At 40.3% G+C, this 27182-nt stretch overlaps 1 protein-coding gene and 2 long non-coding RNA genes across 3 annotated transcripts; 2 read left to right on the top strand and 1 right to left on the bottom strand.

Annotated features, from left to right (window-relative positions):
* Positions 1-324: 324 nt before the first annotated feature.
* Positions 325-1371, top strand: LOC148862615 (photosystem II reaction center proteins PsbY, chloroplastic-like). Its single transcript, XM_088978792.1, has one exon. The coding sequence runs from the start codon at positions 543-545 to the stop codon at positions 1146-1148; it is 606 nt and encodes a 201-aa protein (XP_088834918.1). The 5' UTR covers positions 325-542; the 3' UTR covers positions 1149-1371.
* Positions 1372-11323: 9952 nt separating this feature from the next.
* Positions 11324-13054, top strand: LOC148862614 (uncharacterized). Its single transcript, XR_016110900.1, has 3 exons — positions 11324-11865; positions 12113-12249; positions 12333-13054. It is a non-coding gene; the product is annotated as an uncharacterized LOC148862614 (long non-coding RNA).
* Positions 13055-21700: 8646 nt separating this feature from the next.
* LOC148862613 (uncharacterized) lies at positions 21701-22511 on the bottom strand. The gene is made up of 2 exons (XR_016109210.1): positions 22128-22511; positions 21701-22026 (listed from the first exon to the last, which is right to left on the bottom strand). It is a non-coding gene; the product is annotated as an uncharacterized LOC148862613 (long non-coding RNA).
* Between the last annotated feature and the right edge of the window lie 4671 nt (positions 22512-27182).

Genomic DNA, 27182 nt, shown 5'->3' with positions numbered 1-27182 from the left:
GTCCGATCCACTATATTTGAAATCCATAAGTTGCTTGATCTCAAGTCCCCAGTTTGAAGGGAGTCGGGGCTTTGAGGAAAACGGACCTTCAAGGAGTTTCCTGCTTTGCTCATTTGTAATTGATTAGTGAGAATTAAGCAAGAGTGAATTTGAAAAGTTGCTGCTCCGACTGTCAATTTCCGTGTGCCCTTATCACCACATGACATCTCAACCAATCCAAGGGAAGGATTGCTATTTGGCTGATTGCTACCCACCCGATCGAGTACTCTTGTGTGGAAGAGGAGAGAAAGTGATAAGAAAAGGAGCCAGTGTAAAAATATGAGGTCCATATGACACGGATGGATTGCAATCTCCGGATAAGAGAAGGATCTTGAAGACATATTTCAATTGGATTATCATTCTGCCTTCCTCTGACACAAATCTATATTCTACCTTTGAAGGTTGAAGGTTGAAGCCAGCCGTCTATCTCCTCTTCGAGTGTTCTGATCTCTCCCTTTGCTGAGACCCTCGAGAAAGTCACAGTGTACGTGAAGAAGGTCGCAATGGCAACGACTATAGCTACAATGGCCATGCTCAATGCTAAATGCTTTAGCATCAAATCAGCTTCACCCAATAATCTCAACGCCTCCAATAAGCCATCTGTAAAACCCATCTCCCTCCTTTCCCTTCAAAACCTCCCCAAAGGCCTTATCACCTCCAAATCCTCGGACGGTTCAAACTTGGCAGGGACTGCTATCGCTGGTGCCATCTTCTCTACATTGAGTTCTTGCGATCCAGCCTTGGCAGCCCAACAAATTGCAGAGATCGCCGAAGGCGATAACCGTGGACTTGCATTACTACTGCCCATAATCCCCGCGATTGCTTGGGTGCTCTTCAACATTCTTCAACCGGCTCTCAACCAAATTAACCGAATGAGGAGCTCAAAGGGGATCATTGTAGGGCTAGGGCTTGGTGGATTGGCTGCGTCGTCTTGCTTTATGTCTACATCTAGTGCGTCAGCCAGTGAAATTGCCATGATTGCCGACGCTTCCACGAGCGATAGTCGAGGTACGCTTCTGTTGGTGGTTGTTGCTCCGGCTATTCTTTGGGTCCTCTACAACATTCTTCAACCAGCTTTGAACCAGATCAACAGGATGAGGTCGCAATAAGATGGAATATTATATATACATATATATGGGATGGGTGTCTCTGGCTCTTTCAGAAGTTTGTTACACCTCTTCTTAATTCTGGATGATTTTCACCCCCCTCTCTCCTTTTTTTTTCTTTCTCACTCTAGTTGTTTGCATGGTGGATACTCATAGATGGTTACCTGAATTGAATTATATCTCTGTAGGGTTCATGTATATCAAAGCTATATGGTTAATTTCTGTATCTACTCTTTTTTTTTTTTTTTTTTTCTCTTTTGCTGGTTACTTACATTGGTGTACTTGGTGCACTGCTGGATTTTGGAAATTCATACAAAATACAAAATCACGCCTTGATTAATAACTTCAACTACTATTAGGGTAGTTGTATTATTTAAATATCTTATGGTTTAAATGTTATGATGGTAAGTTGGTTTCCTAGGAAAAAGTAAAGAAATGCTGAAGAATATTGAAGATTCTTTGAACGGCTTTGTATCTGTTGAAAACCAAACCATTCTGATACCTTATCAGCAGAGCCTCAAAATCTGCACCGATTGATCTTCGAATGCTCCCGTTTCTCCTTTTAAACGTTAAGGCTGTGTTTAGTTTGAGAAAAATAAGAGAAGCCAAAAAAAGGGGGGAAGTTAAGTTTTTAAGTAATTTGACAAAATTTGTTAACAACTTTCAAAGGTAAAACTATGTTCCCAATCTTCTTGGGCCTTTTTAAGAGCTTAGTATAGTTTAAATTCGCATTTTGTGCCGGTTTGAGAGGTTTGAGATGAACATTCAAGATTCAACAGCTGCTTTGAGACACTTTAGATAAATTTGACCAATCAAATACCCTACCCCCATAACGAATTTTGATCATTTTACAGATATCATGTGATAGTGATTGATTATCACTTTTATCATACAGGTTGATTGGTAGCGTCATGTCTTTCTGATATTGTTGTCAAACGGTAAAACGTGCATAAATAGGATTTATATAATTCCTGCAGGGAGGTTAGGCTTATTGAGACTTTGTGTGATTTAAGAAGAATTTTCCCGCTTTCCTCTCCTATAATAGATGATGCAGCACAATCATGTTGGTCCTAGGTGTTAACGATATTAACTCTGAATGAAGCAAAAGGTGCCTGAAATGGGGAAGAAAGTGAGTAGTTTCCGGGGAGGAACCCAGTGAGAGTGCTCCAAATCTCAAGTTAGTATTTTCTTAAATGCAAGATAAAAAACCAGATGGCGCAAAGTTATCACGTACCTCCATTCTTGGGGGGAAGAGGGCCTTTTATAACCACTTCGCGCACTCACTCCCAAACTTCTATCAGGTCGGGTACCATTACCTCTGCACTTCGGCCAGTTCGGGTGTCATCACCTCTGTTGGGGCAAACAACCGCCACTACTCTCTTTGTCGGAGCCGTCTCTGTAACTGGAGGTGGCGGTGGTAGGTGGCAGTTGAAGTGTGGCTATTAAGCGTTAGATCCTAAGTCAGTCAGGCACGTTGCCTCAGGATATGGACTCCTTTGGTGTCAGGTACGGCTGTTCAGTTCGGCGGCCCGGAGACGAAGTGCCGGAGTGGTGTGCGAGGTGAAGTCTTGAGTTCGGATAGAAGTGTGGCTCGAAATGCCCTGAGGTGGGCCAGTTCGGGTTGTTGCCCCTTGCGCTCCTCGTAAGGCTCGGGGTCAAAGGGAGAGTTCGGGCTCCTTTTGGGGAGCTCGGACAGCGGGTTCCTCTTCTCGAAGCTCGTGCCTTGAGCGCACTGCTGTGCCGAGCTATTGCTCCTGTCAGGTCACCCTCGGTTGTTTCCACGTGTTGGGTGGCCAAGAGGTCGGGCCAAATCTTCCTCCATCAATAGTTATGTTTGGTTCGAAGGAAAAGGTAAGAAAAGGAAAGGCCTTTGAAATGTTGCCCCAACATTTTTTAATCCGAAGGGCATAACCTTGTAACAGTATAGGCCGAACTCTGTGATGAACGAGGTCTTTTCCTCGTCGGCTGAATCCATTCTGATTTGGTTGTAGCCTGAATAGGCATCTACGAAGCTCAGCAACTCGTGCCCCGAGGTTGCGTCTACCAAGTGGTCGATTATGGGCAGTGGGAAGTAGTCTTTTGGGCAGGCCCGATTCAGGTCGGTGTAGTCGACGCACATGCACCACTTGCCGTTGGCCTTCTTTACCAGAACGGGGTTGGCTACCCAGCTCGGGCAATGGACTTCTCTTACGAAGTAGGCTGCGACAAGTTTCACGACCTCCTCATCGACTGCTTTCCATCGCTCCGGGGCTAGGTTGCGTTTCTTCTGTCTAACGAGCCTAACTTCAGGATTGATATTAAGTTTGTGAGTTATAAGGTTGGAGTCAATACCGGGCATCTCGGCCGTGGACCAGGCAAAAATATCTAAATTTTGAAGTAAGAAACTTACCAATTCGGATCGTAGAGGTTCCTGGACGGAAGCACTGATCTGTAGCGTCCGAGCTGGGTCCGCAGCGGAAGTTGGGATTGCGACTGTTTCTTTTGTGGGCGCAGCTCGTACTTCGCCAGCTCACACGGGAGCCTTGGAAGGTTCGACCAGTAAGGGTGCCTATGTAGCTTGTTGGCTGCCAACTCCCACGGAAGCCAATTGATGTAACCATTTCTGGTCACGTACCAATTTTTGTGATGTATCAATTTTTTTTGACTAAGTACCTCGTCATTTGACCTGCTCCCAGGTGGCCTGTGACTCAGAGGATGATGGAGCTCCCTAGTGGCGAACTGCCTGGTGATGAACTACTTGGTGGCGAACTCCCTGGTGGTGAGCTACTTAGTGACGAGCTCCCTGGTGGAGAACTACTTGGTGATGAGCCGATCAGGTGGGTGCCTTGGAGCTATGATTGCATTGCATCAGGTTCGTTATGCCGGTCACCCACTCCTACAAGAAGCTACTAGGAGCTCGACCTTCGGGGGCAGCACTACTAACTTTAGGTCGCCAGCTCACACGGGAGCCTTGGAAGGCTCGACTAGTAAGAGCGCCTATGTAGTCTATTGGCCGCCAACTCTCGCGGAAGCCATGAAGAGCTCATCTTTGTAGGGGGGACCTTGCGAAGAGGACTGATGAGGCTTTAACTAAATTGAAAGTAAACTTAGTCTGTTAGCTATATGGGTAGTCTTTGAGTTCATAAAAAATGTAAACTATAAAGCGAGAGCTTCAATTTCTAAAAAGTGAGGACTTAGCTTTCTGGGAGAAGAAGACTTAGCTTTTGTAAGATGAGAACTTAGCTTTTGTAGGATGAGAACTTAACTTTTTGTAGCGTGTTCCCACAAACGGTGCCAATTGATAGAGCGCAATCCGGTTGGTCTTAGCTGTCAACGATCTTGCCTCTGACTGGAGCAAAAGGTGCTTGAAATAGAGAAGAAAGCGAGTAGTCTCCAGGGAGGAACCTGGTGAGAGTGCTCCGAAGCTCAAGTTAGTGTTTTCTTAAAGGCAAGATAAAAAATCAAATGGCGCAAAGTTATCACGTACCTCCATTCTTGTGGGGAAGAGGGTTTTTTATAACCACTTCGCGCACTCACTCCCAAGCTCCGGTCAGGTCAAGTATCATTACCTCTGCACTTTTTCCAATTTGGGTGTCATCACCTCTGCACTTTTGCCAATTTGGGTGTCATCACCTCTGCTGGGGCAGACAACCGCCACTGCTCTCTTTGTTGGAGCCGTCTCTGTAACTGGAGGTGGCGGTGGCTGGTGGCCATTGAAGTGCGATTGTTAAGCGTCAGATCCTAAGTCAGTTAGGTGTGCCGCCTCAGGATACAGACTCTTTTGGTGTCAGGTATGCCTGTTCATTTCGGCGCCTGGAGATGAGGTGCTAGAGTGGTTTGCGAGGTGAAGTCTTGAGTTCGGATAGAAGTGTGGCCCAAACTGCCCTAGGGTGGGCCAGTTCGGGTTGTTGCCCCTTACACTCCTCGTAAGGCTCGGGGTCAAAGGGAGAGTTTGGGCTCCTTTTGGGGAGCTCGGACCGTGGGTTTCTCTTCTCGGAGCTCGTGACTTGAACGCACTGCCGTGCCGAGTTGTTGCTCCTGTCAAGTCACCCTCGGTTGTTTTCACGTGTTGGGTGGCCAAGAGGTCGGGCCAAATCTTCCTCCATGAATAGTTATGTTTGGTTTGAAGGAAAAGGTAAGAAAAGAAAAGGAAAAATGGGAAAACCTATACAAGATTTGTGAAGGTTTTCCTATTTTTTCCTTCCCTTCCCTATTTTCTTTCCTGCTTACTCCATGTTGTTAGGGATGGACAAAAGCATTTGGATGATTTGTGAGTTTTGTATAGCCAATGCATGGGTTATAGAAAATTATTATTTCATATGGAATCGTGCATGTTAATTATGTAATTAAAAGACCCACTTGTAAAATTTAGGTCCAATTAGAGGCTTGCATTTGCATGTCATACAAAAGTTGTTAAATATTCACATTAGGTTTAGAAAGAAAAATAACTGGCCAAGAAGTGAGGAAGTGGGGTTATTTGTTTTTTTCTAATTAATTTAAAATAGATAGCTGTGTTTAGTTTGAAGGAAAAAGTAAGGAAAAGAAAAGAAAGGTAGGAAAACCATTACAAAACTTGTATAGGTTTTCCTACCTTTTCCTTCAAACCAAACATAATCTAAAGGTAACAGAGAGGGGAGCTTCTCTTCCTTTAACTTCAAACATTAAAAGTGGGGTGATTACGTGTTACAACGCAGTTGGGTGACCAGCCCGAGTTGTAAATTTATTGTCTTCAGCTCATCCGGACCCTCCATCAGCAGGGTGATTGTTCAAGGAGCCAAGTGTCCCAACAGATTATTACTAAGAAACCAAGAAAAGGTCAACATTTGAGGATGGTTTCTATTAAACAACAACTGCACTTTTCTCCAACTGTGCTGCCAAAAGCCAAAAGAAAAGAGAAAGTGTCTCAAAAAGTGCTTCAAGTGCGACCGATGGATGTTCTTCTCTGGATATTCTATTCACTTTTCTTTTTATGGTCAAAACTCCAAACTCAAACCTATGAAGGTGTGTGGAAGGAAGAACCGATTTCGTATAAATTAAAACACTTGTTTTGAGGCATGCATTTGAAGAATCATTAATTGGTTTATTAAAATAATTAAGAAAAAAATTTAATTAGGTGAAATAATATTGAAATAGAGTTATTCTCAACACAGATGCTTGTGCAGCATGTTTAGCACATAACCCAGAGAGAGAGAGAGACAGAGAGCCTGGGCCTGGGGGTTGTCAAACAACTAGTGTTAGGGTCTTGATTGATCAAGTCTGAATTAGCTTGGCCGACCCACTCTGTATTCGTTCAATAGATCGGAATATCTGAGATTGATCATGTCGTTGAATGGTATATCTATCCTCTTCATGCATCCACATTATAATCCATCTTTATCGTCTCTCATTGGACTTGTTGCCTCTAGCTACTCAAACATGTCACAGCACAAGTAGGTGTAGCGTGTAAGTCGACCAAACCCAACCAATGCTCACTTCAATTCTCAACCCAAAAATGCAAGGCGTTAGAATTAAGATGAAATCTATTCAGGGATATTAAAGGTTGTGTTTGGTTTGAAAGAAAAAGTAGGGAAAGGAACGAAAAGATAGAGAAACATATACAAGATTTGTAAATGTTTCCCCACCTTTCCCTTTCTTTTCCTACTTTTTCCTTTAAACCAAATACAACCTAAACTTTTAGGTTGAACGATTATTTGAAATGGTATATATTAGGGCCGGCCTCTTTAATCAAATGGTATGGTATTGGATTGTCTGTCGTTGCTCCTATCAAATCTGATTTGAAAGGGTTTGAATCAAGTGGTCTAAGTATTACTAGATTGTGATTATCCCTATCAAACCTGATGGACTTTCACATGAAAGGGCCGACTTGAACCATTATATATTCTTTGAGATGGTATTAGAATCCGTTTGATCAAGCGGTCTAGTATCATTTGCCCCAATGTATCAAATCTGATGGGCTTTCAGGTGGAAGGGCTTAGAAGGATTGTTTGAGATGATGGCATTAGAGACTGTTTGATCAAATCATTGCCACTATCAAATCTGATGGGCTTTAGCGTGAAATGGCATGTTAGAGACTGATTAAACATGTATTTAAGGAGCTTACCCAACAGCTTAAACATTTTGCTGGGTTGAACGTTATTTGAGAGAAAGAAACAAAGGCTCAAAGCCGCGCGTATATATCATATATACTAGAACTAGATCATTAAGCAGGTACCGTTGACTTTGCTGCCTCAATATCTGAATAAATAAGAAGGAAATCTGGAAAAGACAACAATCCAATGACTTATACCCAATTCTAACCCGCCATGTGTCATTGAAAAAGCCACCTCCACCTCCACCTCCACCTTCATCAATTCTATCTATAGCTTTACAACTAACCAGCTAGGCGCAGATGAAAACAGAGACCTCTCCCACTGCATCTCGGATCTAAATGCTCACATTTTTCCCGTCACTAACAAATAGGGAGAGAGAGAGAGAGGGCTGCCTATGTGCAAATACTGCATCACCATTACTTTCCCAAAACTCATTGACTGGGCGGTTGAACTGTTTGAACTATTTAACAGTTTGGTCTGATTTTATTTTTAATTTTTTTTTATTTCTTTTTTCAGAACAGGTTGTCTGCTCAGTTCGAACAGTTGAATCGTCGACCCAACCCCTAATTTTTTAAAATTTTTTTATTTTTTTTTCAGAACGGTTGAGAGACTCTACGGGAACGGTAGCAGCTGCACTTTTGGTAAAACTAAACTTCCTCTCCCATCCAATCAGAAGCTATGGCTAGGGGTGGATTCGAGTAGAGCTGAGCCGAATAGTATGAGTCGAGCTCGAACATTCGAGCTAGAACCTTGATCTCGAGCACGGCTCAGCTCGAGCTTGACTTGAGAAAAAATGTATTATAAATATATATATATATATATATATATATATATAAATAATATTTTTATTTGATATTTACAAATTAAGAATTATAATAATTATTTATTATTATATATAAAACTAAAAATATTATATATATTATTTCTATAATAATAATAATAATAATAATAATAATAATATTATTATTATTATTATTATTATTATGTATGTGTACACACACACACACACACACACACACACACACACATATATATATATATATATATATATATATTGGTTAAAATCAAGCTGAGCCGAGCTCGAGTAGTTCGTGAAGAGCTCGACTTGTGGCCACCCCTAGCTATGGCTTTGCTCAATGGTTTGAAGATTTTGACAAAGTACATATAAAGGTGGGATCAAATTGTCTTCCTCTAATTAAAGCGCTGAACTCTAAGAACTTTGACTTGGCCTCAGATATTCTATTTCTAAGCAATAATATTGATGTTGTTACTGCTAGTCTTTCTATTTCTTTTATATATGTAAATAGGCTTTGTAATAGGGTTGCCCCTCTATTGGCTAAACAATGTCTAAAAGAGTTTGGATTGTTTGTTAGTGAACTACCTAAGTGGATCCAACATCTAAGGACTAGCCAACCAAGACTTAAATAGAACTTAGGTTGATTTGTATCGTTTGATCTAATATATTTTAGGGAAATTGTCTAAAACTCACCATGAATTTCCAGCATTTCTCTTAAACTCACCACAACTTTTCAAAATTTCTAAAACTCACCATGTCTCTTACTTGACGTTAAATAAACTAACAGGTGTTTGAAGGGATAGGATATCCATCACATGGATGCCCAAATCTTGCGGAATGGATTGGGCGAATTTCAAAAATTTCTCCTATCTTTGCAGGGAATCGGATTCCCTATTTTAGAAAAACATATTTTTCAAGGATCAATCTTGAACCATTAACCAAACCAGATCTAAACCAAAAGGAGTAAGAGAACTTTTTGCAAATCATTTCGAAACCATAATATATATACTTTTATATCTCATATAAAATATATTTTGCAAAACAGATCTCAACGATTGAAATCGGCTGTCGGCAGTCTCGATTTCCATCAATGAGAGTGCATCCCCGATCATTACCTTTGTCCGACAAAGGGCTGATCCTGTCACTATGATCACCCACTCAGATGAATTCTCAAACTGTCCCAACATACCCAGGTTTTGACCCCCGCTAAGAATCTCACTGATTGGTATATCAAAGACAACCCAATCTGACACCTAGTGTAGTATCATAATTGAGTCTAGGGGTCGGGTGTAACTTTCCAGTTTTGCCCATCAATCTCCAAGGTCCAGGGCAATACTAGAAATTTGGTCCAGTTCAAAGATTCAATTAATCCTACACTGTATGTGCCTAGGGTCTCACCCTGGCAACTGAGACAGGCCACCCCAACCGACTTGGTGGCACCACAGTGTCAGCCTTATCAGGATAGGTCTCCCCAGACTAACCCACTGGCTGTGAACATTTAAACTAACACGAGTCTCATTAAGTGTCCATTTTAAGGGTATTATACAGAAAATACCAAGGGAACATGAATCAAATATGCACTTTTATTCATTTATAATAAACTCATAAAGTACATTATCTTGATTGAAGCTAAGGGCATACAAAACTGTCAAACAGTGTTAATATATTACCATTTTAACCTTCATAGAAAAATATAAAATATATACAAAATAAATAACAGTGTTAATATATTTCCATTTTAATATTTAGACATGAAAAAAAGGAAAAAATTTCAAAAAATATTTTCAAATATAAAATACATAAAAACATAGAAATTACAAAAAATATAAAAAATTATAGAAAGTGAAAACAAAATAAAAAATATATTTCAAATTATAGAAACTATAGAAATTGAAAAACAAAATCAGAAAATAAAAATTGTAGAAAAACACCAAAATTTTATAGAAAGCATATAAATTGCAAATAAATAACAAAAAATATAGGAAAAATTATAGATTGTAGAAAATAGAAAATATAAAAAACACTCAAAATTATAACAAAACACTAAAAATGCAAAAAAAAAAAAAAAGAAAATTGAAAACTGAAAAGACCATTTTCCCTCTAACTCACCATTCAAGGGTAATTTAGTCATGAAAATTATTATTTATGCTAACATGAACACCTCTGTTAAGAAACATTAACGATGCACTAATGGAAAATGAATTTTGGAAAATAAAAACTTACATAGTGAGTTTTAGATATTTTGAAAAATTATGATGAATTTAAGAAAAATAAGATTTTTAGGAGGTTTGGGGCTCCTTAATTGCTTTGCTGAAGCTAAAGTTGGGTAGCTAATAAGCTTGAAGATGATTTTTCTATTTAATATTTTACATATTTCTAAATTATTTGTCATGAAAATACAAGTTTATGGAATTAATCTTTTTTTACTAGTGGTTGCATATGGCGTGCATGAAGGAAAATGGGTATTTTCAAGTGATTTTTTTTGGAAGCATTAGCTTTTGTTTAGTTTGCTCTTTGTAAAGTAGTGTGGCTTTTAGACTTGCTCCTATCTATCTTTTGGACATATATGACAAGTCCTATTGGGACTTGAAAGCAAGATTGATTATCTTGATACCAAATAAATGTTGATTCGATAGAGGAAAGTTGTTAGTTGAAATTAACCGAATGGCTTATTAAATGATGTAGGGTCAGGGTCATACCATTTTATATTTGCCTAAACAAAAATTCTTTTCTTTTTTTTTTTCTTTTCTTGTAGGTTTTCAAAAACCCATGCTACTCGGAGAAGGTAGTCAGTTCCTCAGGAACCCAAGTTGAATACTCATCACCAACCCACTAATTCATTTCTTCACTCCTTGGACTATTTATGTTTTTGAATCATTTCTTTATTATTTCTTGGATTATTTATCTTTTTGAACTCTTTTAACAATATACACTCAGACTACATTTACATTCAACACATTTAATTTACATTATCACTTCTTTGACTTTATTATCATTTTTCTTTAAAATTAAATATGACCTTCAAAATTGCACTTTTCCTTATTTCAGGGGCACACCCCCTACTATCTATCAAGTTAAAATGTATACGGTAGGAGGGTTGAGAATGTAGCAAATGGAATCTAACAGTGAATTCTGCAAATTTTTCTATCAAATTACAGAAATGCCACAACTGCATTCGAATTCTCCACTTCTCCTCTTGTCTGCTGGGTAGGTCGCCAAACCGCCGCGTTGGGAGCTGTAGCGAGCAGCGGTTTTGGTGGGATTTCGTTTGTGCGATTGGCTCGCACAAGAGAGCAGCCCACTCGTGTTAAGAAAGAACTTTCGACAGAGCTCCCTCTTCGACAGAGCTCCTTCGCCTCAACTTTCAATTTTTCATGCTTTCGAAGGACTCAAGTCCCCTGTGTTTTCGTCCGTCTCTCTTTTTTTCTTTGCTGGAGATTTTCCATTCATCATCTCCTTCGCCATGCTTGCAAGGATTCAAGCCCCTTGTGTTTTCGTCCGTCTCTCCTTTTTTTTCTTTGCTGGAGATTTTCCATCCATCACCTCCTTCGCCTGAGCTTTCGATTTTCCATGCTTTCAAGGACTCAAGCCCCCTCTGTTTTCGTCCGTGTCTCCTTTTTTTTTTTTTTTTTTTTTATTTGCTGGAGATTTTCCATTCGTCTAGCTCGCACAAGAGAGCAACCCACTCGTGTTAATAAATAACTTTCGAGAGAGCTCCCTCTCAAGACCTGCCTCTCTGCTGCCCCTTCCCTCTTTTCATCTCCTCCATCCCCGCCTCCCTATAAAATTTCATAGTGGAATCACACTTTTTTCCGAGGCAATGCCATGGAGAAATCTCTGGTAACGCTAGACAAGGGTATAGATGAACATGACCTAAACTTATGGTTCTGCTGTGTCTTTGTTTCTTTTCTTTCCCTTTCCCATGCTTCTTGCATGCAGCATGTATTTTTTCTCATGGATATTTTCTTATGCAGCTTTATGTATTTTGAACTTCATTGGCAGTTCCATATTTCCTTGATATCTTGTAGCCATGAAATGTGAAAGGTCGGTTATTATGTTCCTTGATAACAATGTGCTCATGTTTATGTGTGTTCACTTCCCAGAGGTCTGAGCGTTACAGGAAAGGACACCCTCGGCCAGCGGCGCTTCCAAGCAGTATCATGTTTAATGAAAACCTCTTGTCCATCACTGGTCAATCACCTGCGACATTTGGACCTACAGCTTGGGGAACTACTATTTGGTATTCTTTCATGTTGTTTTCAATTCCTCTATCATTGCTTTCCTATTTTTTCTGATTTTTTATCCTTTACTTTTGATGATTAGGTTTTCAGCAACAACAAGGGATGCCTACGTTAGTGTCAGGCCAACAGTGCAAGTTGCTGTCCCTCCTCAAGTTGATTACATGGTGGAGCCCAATCAGCAAAAGCCAAGAGTGCCAGAATTGGAGAAGCACCTTGTGAACCAACTCAATAAAGAGGAACAGAGTTCATTAAACTCAAAATTCCAAGAGGCAACAAAAGCAAATAAAAAGGCATTTCTCCCTCCTCCATGTTTTACTCGTTGTCTTGTCTTGCTTTTTTTTTTTTTTGATAAATGAAGAAATTTATTAATCACAGAGCATAGGAGATACAAGTGACCCAAGAAGAGGCACAATGTGCGACCTCTTCAGAAAAGTCGAAAGAAGATTCTTACAAACAGTTTGAGTAAGTTACAAGGTAGTCCAAAAAAAGGCAGTCCCGAGAAACCCCCTCTTTGGCTAATGAATCATTCATAGTATTTGGCGATATTGAAGCACTGGTGAATGGAGCCATCAAAGAGAAGCTCAAGATCATTCCCACAGATGTAAAGTGAGTCTTTGTACATCTTTTATATGTTTAGGTTACTTGTTGTAGATGGGGAGAGCAGTCAGGGTCTGTTTATCATTTTTTTTTTTTATAATTTTTTTCTGATTCTCATTGATGATGTTCTGAATCTTCTTTATTTATAAATTTAAAACTCAGTGGAATATTAAAAGAAATTAGTTGTTAATATCTCGTTCTTGTAAATGCTGGCATTTGTGTTCCCAATGGATGATGCCCAAAAGATTTGATATCTTTTTATTCATTAAATCATCTCATCATCTGTTGCTTTGTTATGAACAAATTAAATTATTCATTAACTATTATCACAAAAAGTCTTGCAGAAGTTAGTCGATTCAACTCACTTAGGCTGTAAATGGTATCTGTATATCCTAATTAAAAATGGAGTGCAATCCAACTATGGTCTTTTTTTTAATTAAATTAAATATGGATCCATGAAAAATTTTTACATATACATCTATACTTGTATTTATATATATATCAAAAATGGAAAAAGAAGCAGAGCGCATTTCTAAGGGTGAAAACAATTGAGATACCAATAAATATGACAAGAAAATTTAAGGTGCATTTACTAATACATGTTAATTGCACCGTAAATCTAGATATCAACCAATTACATTAAAGTCTGCATACTTTTTATTAATTCATATTTTATAAATTATAGTATCACATTTAATTGGGTATATTTTGCCATCACATTTAACCAATCTGTCCTTTGTTGTAGGTGCACCATGGATGATGCCAAATCCACGGGCAGGTGCAGTTTATAAGGGCTACTAGCTATATAAATTCAGATTTTTGAGGGGCAGTACAGGCTATTTATCCCTTTTATAACCTACTCTCTCTATCTTAATTTTCAGAAAAAAAAAAAACTTACCTTAATTTCCTGAAATACAAACTTTTTCTTATAACCTACCGTATCTACCTTAATTTCAGAAATAATTTACCCAAAAAAATAATTAAAAACCTATTTCTGCAACCATGTCTTCGACATTAGGTTCTCACCACTATTATTAGATATAAATTTTAATATATTTTTAGTAACTTTTTTTTCAAAGATTCATTCACTAAAAAAACCTTCTCAACTTCTTTTTTTCTACACACTAATTTAATTTCTCCACGCCCCTGCAACGCTTGAGAATGCAGCAAATGTAATAGGCTGTTAGACCCGTCGGATAGAGTCAGCAACCTTCCCGTTGGATATAGTATGGGCAAAGGCAGGCTCCCTAAACCGAACTTGTTGGACCGAGTCAGCACGTTGGACAATAGGCTGATGATAGTCTAATGGACATTCCCCGATGAACAATGAACAATAATCCGATGGACAAAGGTGTACGAAGGAAACCTGACGATCATAGGAAAGCCTAACAATGGATATTAATTATTCGTTTATTTCCTTAAATGCCCTCCCCAATATGATTTAGGGAGAAGTACCGATCAGGCCATCTCAGAATTTACTAGCACGAAGTACCGACAATAGGCAGGATGTGGTTTAGTCGTAGGAGGTGGCTGTAATTCAGAATTCTGTGGGGTCGTAAAATTGGGCCTGACTGAGATGACCGAACCAGCGTGAAATGTAAACAATGAATGCGGCCTGAAATTGGGCCTGACTGAGAGCTGACCAAACCAGCGTGAAATGTGGCCTGCTTGCCAGCTGTAAGGTCTGATCGAATCAGCGTGAAAGAAGAATCTGTACCTTAATTTAATTTTACCTTTTCCAGATTTATTTATTTTTTAATAACCTACTCTCTCTACCTTAATTATTTCTTTATAACCTACTCTCTCTAGTCTCTACCTTAATTTGTAGAAAGAAAAAAAAAAATAAACCTTCCTTAATTTAATTTGACCTTCTACAGAAATATAGTCTTTTTTATTTATAACCTACTTTCTCTCTACCTTAATTTAAAAATAACTTACCTAAAAAATAATTAAAAAACCTGTCTTAATTTTCAGACGTAAAGATTTATTTATTTATTTAATAGCCTACTCTTTCTATCTTAATTTCAGAAATAATTTACCTTAATTTACAGAAAAGGAAGTAGCCTAATTTATTTATTTTTTTATAACTTACTCTCTCAACCTTAATTTCTAGAAATGCAAATTTATTTATTTTTTAACCTTCTCTCTCTCTACCTTAATTTCAGAAATAACTTATGAAAAAAAGTAATTAAAAAATATTTTTTCCCTGATAAGACACCCGCAAACCGCAATGATAACGTCTTTTCCCTCCCCTTGATATTTCTCAATATTCATCTAATTAATTACAATAACGCCACTACTGTCTCTCACATGTTGTCCATTATTCCTCTAATTAATTACAGTAACGCCACTACTGTCTCTCACATGTTGTCCATTTTTTATTTAACAACAGAATTGATTTATTTATATAAAATTAACGTAAAAACTAAAAATTTGTCCTCATCTCCGATCACCGCAGCAATTATGAAATTAACCCTTATCCCCATCTCCTATTTACCCTCCAATCTCCATCCCCGATCCTTGACGGGGACGGGTTCGCTGCAGGCACTGGAATCTTCGGTGGTTGAACTACTTTGGTTTTTGAATGTTTCATCACTTCTTTTTTATGTTTTCAAATCATTTCCTTGGACTCTTTTAACAGGAGTGCATCTACATGCAACACGAGTAATTTACATTATCATTTATGGGCCCGCCCGCTAGTATCCAATGAAGCTGCTTCGTTCTTACGCAAAAAATAAATAAATAAATAAGAGGTCAAAACTTCAGTTTCAAAACACAGATGACTGTCAAACCTTTGATGTTTATCTGACATCGACATTGACATTGACATGGCAGTATTTCATTTTTTTTTCTTTCTAGTTCTTTTTTTAGTATATAGGCACGGATGAATTCACACCGAGTAAGCCCGTAATAAATAAGCTGACACCTCTCTCTCTTAATGTACCTTTCATGCTTCAGCTTTAGAAACAAACATATTTGCAGCAGGGCAAGTGTCAACAAAAATGACTACATGCTTATTCAATGTGTTTTAGAGAGAGAGACATGTAAAACCAGGGCTTTTCTGGTTTGATTTTCTTATTTTGATTCATTGAAGATTTAAATATATATATATATATATATACAGCCATCGAACATCTAATATCTTAAATTTACAGCAACTCAAACTCAAAATGAACTCCTAATTCGATCTTAACTCAATGGATTCTCCTAATCTCGAACACTTCCAATTCAATCCTAACACACCTTTCAAGTTGGAGCATGCAGATTGTAAATGCCTAATTTGCGAAGAAAATATTCAATTTTTTTGCGACTCGATGCTTTTGTAAAAATGTTTGCTAGTTGAATGGTAGTTGACATATAACTAGGACGAATGCAATCATTTTGAATCTCATCACAAACAAAATGTCAATCAACTTCAATATGTTTCGTATGCTCATGAAACTCTGGATTTGCTGTAATATGCAGGATTGCTTGACTATCACAATATAATCACATTGGGTTCGAATGCATCACTCTAAGAGCCAATAACAACCCCTTCAACCATTTTAATTCACACGTGGCCATGGCCATAGACAGATATTGTGCTTCCGTTGAAAAACAAGTCACAGTGTTGTTTCTTAGTTTTCTAGGAAATCGATGATTTCCCAAGTAGAATAAACCACCCAGACAGGGAACGTTGGGACAAAAGATAGCTCGCCCAGTCTGAATCACACAATGCATATAAATGCAAGTCACAATCTGAATGCAAGAGAATTCCTTGACCATGATTTCCTTTCAAGTAGCGCACCACCCGCAATGCAGCCTTCCAACATCTTTCTTGCGATTGCTGCATTAATTGGGATAGAACGTGCACACAATAAGACAATTCAGGACGAGTTGCTGAGAGATAAGCCTGCCACCAAGCGCCTATATTGCTCAGGATCAGATAAAAGAGGCGCATCTGTCAATGCCAGATTGTGATTTTGCTCTATAGGAAAAGGAGTAGGTTTTGTACCAAATAATCCAACTTCAGCGATAATATCCAGAGCATACCTTCGTTGAGACAGAAAAATTCGTATTGAGTTTCGGGCAACTTCAATGCCCATAAAATATTTCAATGGTCCCAAGTCTTTCATATGGAAGTAGTCACTCAAATATTTCTTTAAGATTTGAATTGTCATATGATCATTACCTGACACGATAATGTCGTTCACATACACGAGGACAAGCACATGTACCCTATCTCGACGAAAGGTGAATAAGGAGTAATCTGAACCTGATTGTTGAAACCCATATGTCTTCAAAGCTGCGGTTAATTTAGCAAACTCACATCTCAGCGCTTGTTTCAAGCCATATAGAGATTTTTGCAATCGACACATCATACTTGGTTTATCTAACTGAAAACCAGGAGGCATTCACATGTAGACTTCCTCATGAAGGTCATCGTGCAAGAATGCATTATGTACGTCCATTTGATGAAGCTCCCAATTTCTAGCTGTTGCGACTACAAGAAAGGTACGGACAGTAACCATTTTTGCAATTGGGGAAAAAGTTTCATTATAATCAATTCCCTCAACTTACTTGTTCCCAAAGATTACGAGACGGGCTTTGTATATTTCCACTGTCCCATCAGTGTTGTACTTGATTCGATATACCCATTTCCGAATGGCAATGGCTCTACGGTCCATGTCTGATTATTCTCAAGTGCCTGTATTTTTTCTGCATTGCATCCCTTAATTTTTCATCCTTTACGGCATTAGCAAAAGTAGGTTCAACTCCTGCAGTAATAGCTGCCAAGAAAGTACGAAGTCGACAAGAAAAATTGTTACAATTCTCATAGTTATCTTTGGGATAAGGATTACCTACAGGATGTGATTGGCTGAGTGAGATTGCAAAGGGACCCGGAGAGGGACTCAAGCGCTGTGTGGTGTGAAGCACATAGTCTCTTAACTTTGTGGACTGTTGTTTCTGTCGATACCCACACCCTAAATGAGAATCAGAGTGCTGCTATTGCTCAACATTGCCACCCCTTGACGTCAGGACTGTCTTCGCTTGTATTTTCTGTGGTGACATCAGAAGAATGCATGAATTCACTAATATTGGCATTTGGGTCTACGTGGGTTCTTTCTTCTACATTGACTCTTTCTTCTGCAAGTTCACCTCGCTGGTTGGTCTCCATCTCGCCATTTGCTTGTCCTGGTAAATAAGTGGATGGCACCAACACCTCATCTACCCCACCTATTCCACAATGAAATTGGCATTGTGCTTTGTTTGGTTGTTTATCCTTCTTGCGTGCATAAGGGGAATTCATCATCTAAAAATGTAACATCTCTTGATGCAAAGAACGTGTCGGACTCAAAATCATACAAGTTCTATCATTTCTTTCTAAAAGGATACCCAACAAAAACACATTGTCTGATTCGACTGACAAATTTATCCCCTCCATGTCCATGATTGTGCACATATGCCAAGCAACCAAAAACTCGCACATTATCATAAGAAGGAGGTCGCCCAAATAAAATTTCATAGGGAATCTTTCCTTTCAACAGAATGGACAGTGTCCGATTGATCAAATGACATGCGATCAATACACATTCCCCCAAAAAATCAATAGGCATGCTAGCTTGAAAAGCAATGCTTGGGCAACATTGAGTATGTGTCGGTGTTTGCATTCAACCCTCCCGTTTTATTGAGAGATCCCAACACAAGTAGTTTGATGAATAGTACCATGCTGAGTAAAATAATTAGCCAAACAGACAAACTCAATCCCGGAGACTTCCAATTCAATCCTAACAATACATGAGATGGGGTTTCTATCATCTTATCAACAAAGAAAATAGAAATGTGGGGTGTTAGGGTTTCTCATCATTTTATCTTCCCGGATGGGATAGTTTTGTTCAAGTTTGTTAAAAATTAATGGTTAATATCTTTTTCATGCTGCATGATTGTCTTTGTTTCAGCTGACTCCCTATGGCTGCATGGTAGATTAATACTCGTCCACATTTACTCCACCACAACTAATAAGCTAATGACCTTGGCTTTCAGACACAAAATAATTAATACATATACATGATTTTGGATTTATGAGTAATGATATATCGCTATCCGTTACCGAAAGAGTAGAGAATTAGATAAGGCAGAAGATACCCATTTCAGACCCGTCCAGATGGGCCCGACAACGCCCATTTCTGTACTGTGGGGTTTGATGGACCATAAATCCTCCAATTATTTTCACTATAGGTTTTTATTCAAATTTATTTTCTTCCTCACTATCATCATCTAAGCCTTTTCCTAACTACATACAGTCCTCTGTGGTTCAGAATCTTCACTCAATTTTGAGGAAAGATGAACCCATTTACCCAAAGTTCTGCTAATTGCATTAAGAAAAACAAAGAGAGAGGGGGCAGGGGGTTTGGGTTAAAAGATGTATAAATAAAGTTAAAAGCTCACCTTCAACCTTCAACTTGAATCAAATGATGAAATCAGATAAAGGAGTCCGAACACAAAGACGTGTACTGTTTTGTTAACAGAAGAAGAGAGCACAAAAGTGTACAAACGCAAGCCTTCTTGGGTATGTGCATTTGTGCTCTCTATCTTCTGTCAACAGCAGCAACACACCATCCATCACCATATTTCACCTTCAGCTCTTCACCCTCGCGCTTACTACTACTGAAATAAACAAATAAACACTTGGCTGAAGGAAAGAAAAACAAAAACTAGCTAGAAAAGCCCAACAGCTACCCCCAAGATATGCGCAGAAGAGAACAAGCTAAGTGCACCAGTGCCAAATAAGAAAGAAAGAAAGGAAAAAAAGGAAAGAAAACAAACATATATGACTAAGAATGCAGGTAGTATTAACCCTAAACTCGATTCATATATAAAACATCATCAACTTGAATTTCAATGAGGAAGCTAACTAGGGAAGACAAACCTGTCGTTACAGCATTCTTTGTTTCGTTGGGGTGCTTTTCCCCTTCTCTATTTTTGGATTGACAAAACGATAAATGTGATGAACTTCTTAGAGATAAGCCTGATGATGATGGGAGCACCAACTTGCCCATAAAAGACAAGGAGCCAAAACACAAGGCCTTTCAGTTTTGTCCTTAATTTCAAACTCCCAACATCTCTACAGATATTACGTCGGAGATAAATTTTAAGCTCTGAAGAATTTCCCAATTCAAAATCGTAATGGCTTATCTGAGACTCAACAGTGTAGGTGTAATTTGGGTTGCTGTTTTCCTTCCACCATTATTCATTCTTCTCCCTTAATGGTCTCAGCTACATAATTTTATCCTCCCCATTTGATCATTTTTAATTTATATTAGTGGAATGTTGGAGGTTTTATTTTTCATTCTTTTTTTTTTATTATTATTATTATTTATTTTTGTTGTTCATAAAGTTTGTATTGATTTTATGCAAAAAACGGCCTCGATAGTTATTGTATGGGTATTTTGGACATTTTTATGTCTTTTGTTAGAGAATCTAATAAAGGAGATCTAGCTGTCAAAAAGTTTATGAGAGGTGATTATAATTGTCGAACTTGTTAGAGAATTCAAACTTCCCTTAAATGTTAATAGCTGGTTTATGCACTGTCCTCATGAGCATGTGTGCATTTATGGGAAATCCTGATAGTCATGTTAGCCATTAACTAGGGCTCCCCGCAAGGGGTGATGGTTTAGGAGTGCCATCAATGAGGTCGACCACCCTCCTCAAAGGATACATTAAGTTTTTGGTGGTCTAGATGGTGTAGATGAAAATAACATCAATTCTCTAAAAAATCTTATGATGATGGTGTCCTTTTAAGGTAAACCCGCCAGGCATAGGCAAGGTTAAGCGTCTGTGAGACCCTGACACAGTGTCAAGACGGCCCTAGTGAGCTTACGATTTGCCTAACAACGACTGAATCCTCTGTTGCGGCGACGGTGGTTTTTTAAATGGATTCTGAAGTTTTCTATTTCATGGACGATTGAGTTTCGAGTTCACAAATTACAGTGGCTTTACATTGATTAAATTTTTTGTTTAGAGAGCAGCAAAAATCGAGCAGATAATTAATGGGTTCTTCGCAAAGAGTTTGCACATAATACTGGAGTCAAGGTCCCCTGTTTCCTCCCGGAATTACAGTGATAAGCAGGCTCTCTTGTCACAATCTTCGTCCCTGTCTTCAGCTTCAAGTGTCAAGCCCAGAGACAAATGGTTCAACTTAGCACTCCGGGCTTGCCCATCGGCTTGAGAGAACATTGACCTCTGGCACCAGAGCAATCTGGAACCAACGGTGGTCGATGTGATTCTCGTCCAGACTCCAGAGTAGGGAGCAAGAGTGCGGTGGGAAGAAAAATGAAAGGAAAAAAAAAGGAAGAAGAATAACATATTTTGAAATTTTAATAAACAATTAAGGTTATTTTTGTCTTTTAACTTTTCGTTTGATTTACATTTGAAAGGTCAGAGGGTTTATATAAAAGTAGATTTTGTCATTTTGAAAGTTGAGAGTATATTTAAGTGCAGGTATATATAAGTAATTAACCCTAATTTTGATGCTAACAACATCAACACAAACGGAACAAACCTGGTGAAAATATTAATGCGAATTGGGTCAGGTTACTGTGGCTACCTATTGTGTTTTTTCAGCTATAATCCCCATTGAAGTCAACTTCCCACTTGCACGTTGTGAAGGCAATTTGGTAAGCAACTCTAAGGCCATGTTTGGTTTGATAGGAAATAAGAGAGACTCATAAAGTTGAGTGGAAATTCTTAATAAATCTTGTGAAATCCCTAAAAATAACTTTCTCCCTCAACTCTCTTGTTTCTCTCTTATTTTCTATCAAACCAAACACAAAAAAGAAACTATTATAACCTTTTTGAGAGAGAGAGAAGAAATACTAACAAGGTAGTAACAAGTGGGTGTTCTCATAGTTGATACAAAACATTGATTAAACGTCGTTACGTGGTTAGTAGAAAAACAATTAATTAATCAGATTACACGCTAATGGTTGGACAAGGATTCCCAATGGCTTTGTCTTGGGACAAAGCATGAAGTTTCCTCTCTCTGTTAGCTGGGTCTTCCAACAACAGCACCTTATCCATGTCTCTAACCCCAACCATGTGTAAGAAATCATTGTCTTCTCTCTCCTTCCCTCTGAACAAGAGCCTCTGCTCTCTTGGTTCCAAATTGGTCACCAATGATAAAATCATCTTTAGTTCCCCTGTAAAAATCAGCAAGACAAGGATATATATAAACGATGAAGAATCTATTGTTTTCCATTTTAATAACCCAACAAACAGAGAAAGATAGATGATGAATTACCAAAAGTTGAAGTTGCTTCGATGGAGATACCATGCCACTCAGATCCAGTTGAGACTCTAACCGTGATCATTCCTTCACCTTCACTTTCCCCATTTTCTCTCTTCTGAACCAGCATCCCTCCAGGTCGGAGCTCCCATTTTATTTCACCACCACCTCCACATCCCCTGCCGGACCCTTCTGTGCTGCTGTCACCACCACCACCACCCCCACCGCCTGCGCTAAGCTTAGAGTTGCTCCTGCAAAACCTCTTTACACTAAATCTAATCATCTCTCTGTTTCTCTGTCTCTCTAACTCGAGGGGGAGGGGAAGACGGTTGGTGAAACTTGAAAAGAAACTACTTATATAGGAAGTTGATGAGCGCGTGAAGTAGTGAAGACACAAAAGAAAGAAGAAGGGACTAAAATAACATTTAAAATAGTAGCTTTCTGCGGTTCTGCCCGTGTTGTTGTGAAAAGTTTGGTTGCATGATAATGGACGACTATGATGGTGCCACGTAGTACATAAAAAGGATGGAACCTGTCAACTAGCGAGATTTTTCTGCCGATTTTGTTGGGGCAGGAGGGGAGTTAACGCACATGGGGGGCGTAAGGCGCTTGCTTGAATGGCGGGCCACACAAAATCACATCGGCTGGTTGGTTGCATGGTTGGTCCTCTAAAAGGGTTGCCATCTTTGGTTTTAGGCGTTATCTTAGGGCCCTGGGGACTTTGTTTATATACCGCGTAGGGACATGGATCTTAGCTCATAATTCCATACTGGAATATATGTTGAATAAGAAATGGAGATTAGGTACTGTGTCTTTTCTTTTCTTTGTGCATTTGTCATTTGGTTTGGTTTGTTTTGTTTTCTACGTTAGGTGGGTTTCTCTCCGCCCTTTGGAAAATGGTTTTTAAAGCTATATTTTTGTTATCTATATTTTGTAATGGTGGTTGGTAACTCTAGGGTATCTCTCCATGTGGGCAAGCTGATGAAGTGGAAGATTCTCTCTGCCCCTCTCTCTCTCTCTCTCTCTTTACTCCAGTTTTAATGTTTTATCACCCGCAAGGATGATGTGGCTTATCTGAACCATCCACGAGTGGATATCCCTCTGTTCAAATCATCCCTATATTAGCCATAGAACATGCCACAGAATGGCTCAATTTTGGACATATAGCAAGGGTTTGGCTATAGGGAGGGTGTTTATTATATAGTCCAAATTGCCAAACTAAATCGAACTGAACCAAGCTGAAATTTGTGGTATGGTTTGGCATGGAAATAAAAGCGCTTTGAGGTTCTTTATGATTTTGGTTTGATTTCCTGAATTTTAGAAATCAAATCAAACCTTAACCGAATATATAATATATAACAAAATATTATATATATATATATATATATATATATATATATATATTTTTTTTTTTTTTTTGATGTAGCGTGATCTGGGCACTCCTAGCTGATTGCTGACTAGCTCCTTATTGGCAACAAACGACACCTGAGAAGATAAAAGGAAAGATTCCCAGGGATTTACCCAGTGGGAATACTCCGATGCTTAAGTTAGTACTGTGTATAGGAAGTAAAGGAAAAAACAAAGACTAAGAGTGGAAGTTGCGCTTCTTTCCTATACTCGAGAGATTGGATGTCTCAAGAAGAAGTTTCTCCTCTGCCCTGAGAGCTTTTATAGGGGCACTCTTTGTGAGATCGGGCATAACCGCCACTGCGCCCCCTGCCACAGCCGTTACCTACTAGGGCTACGCAGGTGGCCGTTGTGACTTACTCCTTACTCGGGTGAGTGACACGTCCCCAAAGTGACAGGCACGCCTCCACCTACTGAGAGACGTGGGTGCAGACTGTCGAAAGGACAAGGACTGCGCCGTCCGTAAGGGATATGGCGTAGTCTGATTGGTACAGCCTGTCAAATAGAAGCTTCCTGTGGAATGTTCGTGCGACCCACTCGCGAGCTACTTTGCAGCGAGCTCGGAATACTCTAGGAGTACCCTTAGTAGAATTAGTCCTCGGGATGACTTGTCTGCTTGGGAGCTCGAGCGAGCTGGTTTTCTTAACTTACAAGCTGAAGTTGCCTCGGAATATCCCCTGGGGGTAGCTTAGGGAACCCAGAGCTTGCGTCGTGGCGAGCTCCTCCTTTTGCGCGATATGATGTGGCGAGCTGCTTTATGGGCCCGTTACTTAGCTGTACTGGGCCACAATGCTGAGTTGTCGCTTACATCGGGTCAGTGTCCACGTGTTGCCGTTTCATAGATCGGGTCAAATCATCCTTCATCAATTGCCCCCACTCCTCGGGCTAAGAGTATCGCCTTAGCGCGGGGAGTTTATGAAGCGCAATGGACTAATTTGACCGAAATTCAAACTTGATTGACTACCCTCATTAAATGCATTCACGGGAATCAAGAGATCTTCTGACTTCCCTGACTTTTCAGATTCTGAAAATGTGCTAAGGTGGCCTTTAATTCCGAACGTCATGCGGCTGCGGCTACCTTAATCATGGAAGATGTGCTGCCAATCGCCTTCGGTTTTCAAAAGGCGTGCTGTCAGGATATCTGCGGACCGTTGGATCTGCTTTGATCCGGGTCGTCTGTTTGAAAGGACGGGGTCTATAAATAGGGCCCCCCCCTCGGGCCCTATTTTCCTCCATGCCATCTTTTGGATTCTGAGGTCGCTTACTTCGCCTAGCCTACTCGAGTTCCTCAGTCTGCTCCATTTCGTTTTACTCTGGTGAGTCCCAATCGCCGTCAGCCATGTCTGGGTACCCACGCCATACCTATCACAGGGGCGATAGCCAGGATGATGATGCTCCCTTGAGATCGGGAGGAGCCTGGGAGCATATCCCGAAGGCTTAGGAAGCCTCAGGCGACATGGCGTCTACTTCTAGGGGGAGGGAGCCTGATACCTTTGGCCCTTCCTTAATGACAAGGGAGAGAGTCAGATCTCTGATCTGCTACTTTTGCCTCCCTAGGGACCTGGTTTATAGCCTCCCTACTGGCAACTTCCCCTGGGAGCATGATCCCAATGATATAGTGATCTTTCAAGAACAGCTCGAGGCTGGTTTGTGTCTCCCACTGCACCCCTTGATAGTGGAGGTGCTGAATCATTTCAATGTCACTATTGACCAGTTTCATCCCAACGCTGTTCGGAACATGGTTGGGACTATATCCCTGTGTCACGAGTATTGCCTTCCTTTGGACCTTGATATTTTTGCTTCTATCCTTTGCATAAAGAATGTTTCTCCTAGGGCTCCTCCGGAGAGGCGCTTTTATTACCTCTCCCCCCGTCGCGGCTATAAGCTCTTATACGAGCTGTTGAATAAGATTCCTGCCTGGAAGCGGGATTACTTTGTGGTCCGTAACCCTGAGGGGTGGCCCTTTCCCACTGCTTGAAGGGGCGCTATCCAGGACCCCGGGGCCGAGCTGGACCCTGAGACTCAGAAAACGATGTTGTCTTGGACATTAGTAGGCTTCCATTGCTCGGACTACTTAGCCGAGGAGAAGCTCGTGTAGGTAGGCTTGAGCTCGGGTAGGCCGGTCTTTTAGGTCGCGTAGTGCCTTGTGACTATTGTGTACACATGCATTTTGTTTATTGTTGGACTAATGCCTTGTGGTCTTGTGGCAGCCATCATGTCTAGTGCCGATTCGCGCTGCCTTCTCTCGGGCAGCCAGAGATGCCAGGGGAAGAGGATGCGCCCCGACCGAACCCCGCCTTCAGAAAGCACTGAGTTCAGGTCTGCCGAGTTGGTTCTGCCTTCTCCTTCGCCCGAGGTTCCGATGCCCCCTCCTGAAGCGAGCTCCCTCAGCCGGGGGAGGTACCCTTTAACCCCCTTCAACCCCGTTCTTACCCTCGATTCCTAGTGGGAAACTGGGAAGGGGTAAATGATTATCTGGTAGCTCACCGGAGGAGTCAGAAGGCAATCACCAATGATGAAATTGCTTAGTGGGGAAACATGGACTCCGGGGATCTCTCTGCGTTCGCCTCTTCTCATTGCATGGTGGTAAGTGACATTTTTCCCACTTCCTTTCTTGTTTTTCCCTTTTCTACTGTCTTCTGATCTTTCTTTTTCATCAATAGGTAAATTTTGTCATCCATGCCATGGCTCTCCAGACGTGCATCCATCACGTCGACGCCCTCGACCAGCGTGCTGCCAACCAGAAGCTCTAGGTCGAGCTCGACCGGATCCGGGGCGAGCTCCCTCACACCCGCAAAGGGAGCGAGTCTCAGGAGCTATTCGTTCACGACCAGGAGGCTCAAATCGCTCGACTTACTGAAGAGAGCGCATGTTATAGGGAGGAATCGTCGAGGATGGCGGGGGAGAGGGAGCTTCTCAAGCAGCAGGTGCGAGACTTGGAGTCCACTCTTCTGAATCGGACCCAAAACTTTGATCAGATGGTGGAGGCTGAGCAAGATAAAGCGGTCTAGGAATTTAAAGACTCCCAAGAATTTCATGACCTCTAGGCGGAGTATGGTTCAGGTTCGTACCGCTCAGGGTTTAAGCTCTGCTGGTGGCTGGTCTGGAAGAAGTTCTCTGGGGTCAATCTTGACGGCATTACTATGAAGGGTCTGTCTCCTGAGACAGCGGACCAAGCGGATGAAGAGGCAGATTCTTGAGGTGGCGTTTCTCTGGGCTTCTGTGGCTTCCGGGTGCCGTAAACCCGGTCTTTCACAAGTTTTCGGTTGGGCGGTTGTGCCCTATGATGATCAAACCTTTCCCGAGCTGTTTAGCTCGGTTACTGCACTTGTTATTTTCTTTATTTATTTATTTATTTTTACAATGAAAGTTTCTTCCTTCTTTTGAGTATGATGAACTCCCTTTATTTTTACTAAAGCAATCTCATCATTTGAGCTGTTAAAGTTACATACTTAAAGTAGGGCTCTTCGATAGGCATTATCCCGATTTGTCATGTTTAAGGCCCCTGTGGTATACCGCGGAGTGATTACAACGTATGTCCGAGGTTGACTATTCCTCAATTCGACCAATGTGTCGGGATGAGCTATGCTTCGCATGGCTTAAACCCGAGCTGCTTACGCTTTTGATATTTCATACCTTGCCTTCGCCACTGAAGTGTCTTTC

This window comes from Nelumbo lutea, chromosome 3 (genome assembly GCF_056320005.1).
Source record: "Nelumbo lutea isolate HS-2025 chromosome 3, American lotus-T2T, whole genome shotgun sequence".
Lineage (NCBI taxonomy): Eukaryota > Viridiplantae > Streptophyta > Magnoliopsida > Proteales > Nelumbonaceae > Nelumbo > Nelumbo lutea.
This window is presented reverse-complemented; position numbering and strand designations above follow the sequence as displayed.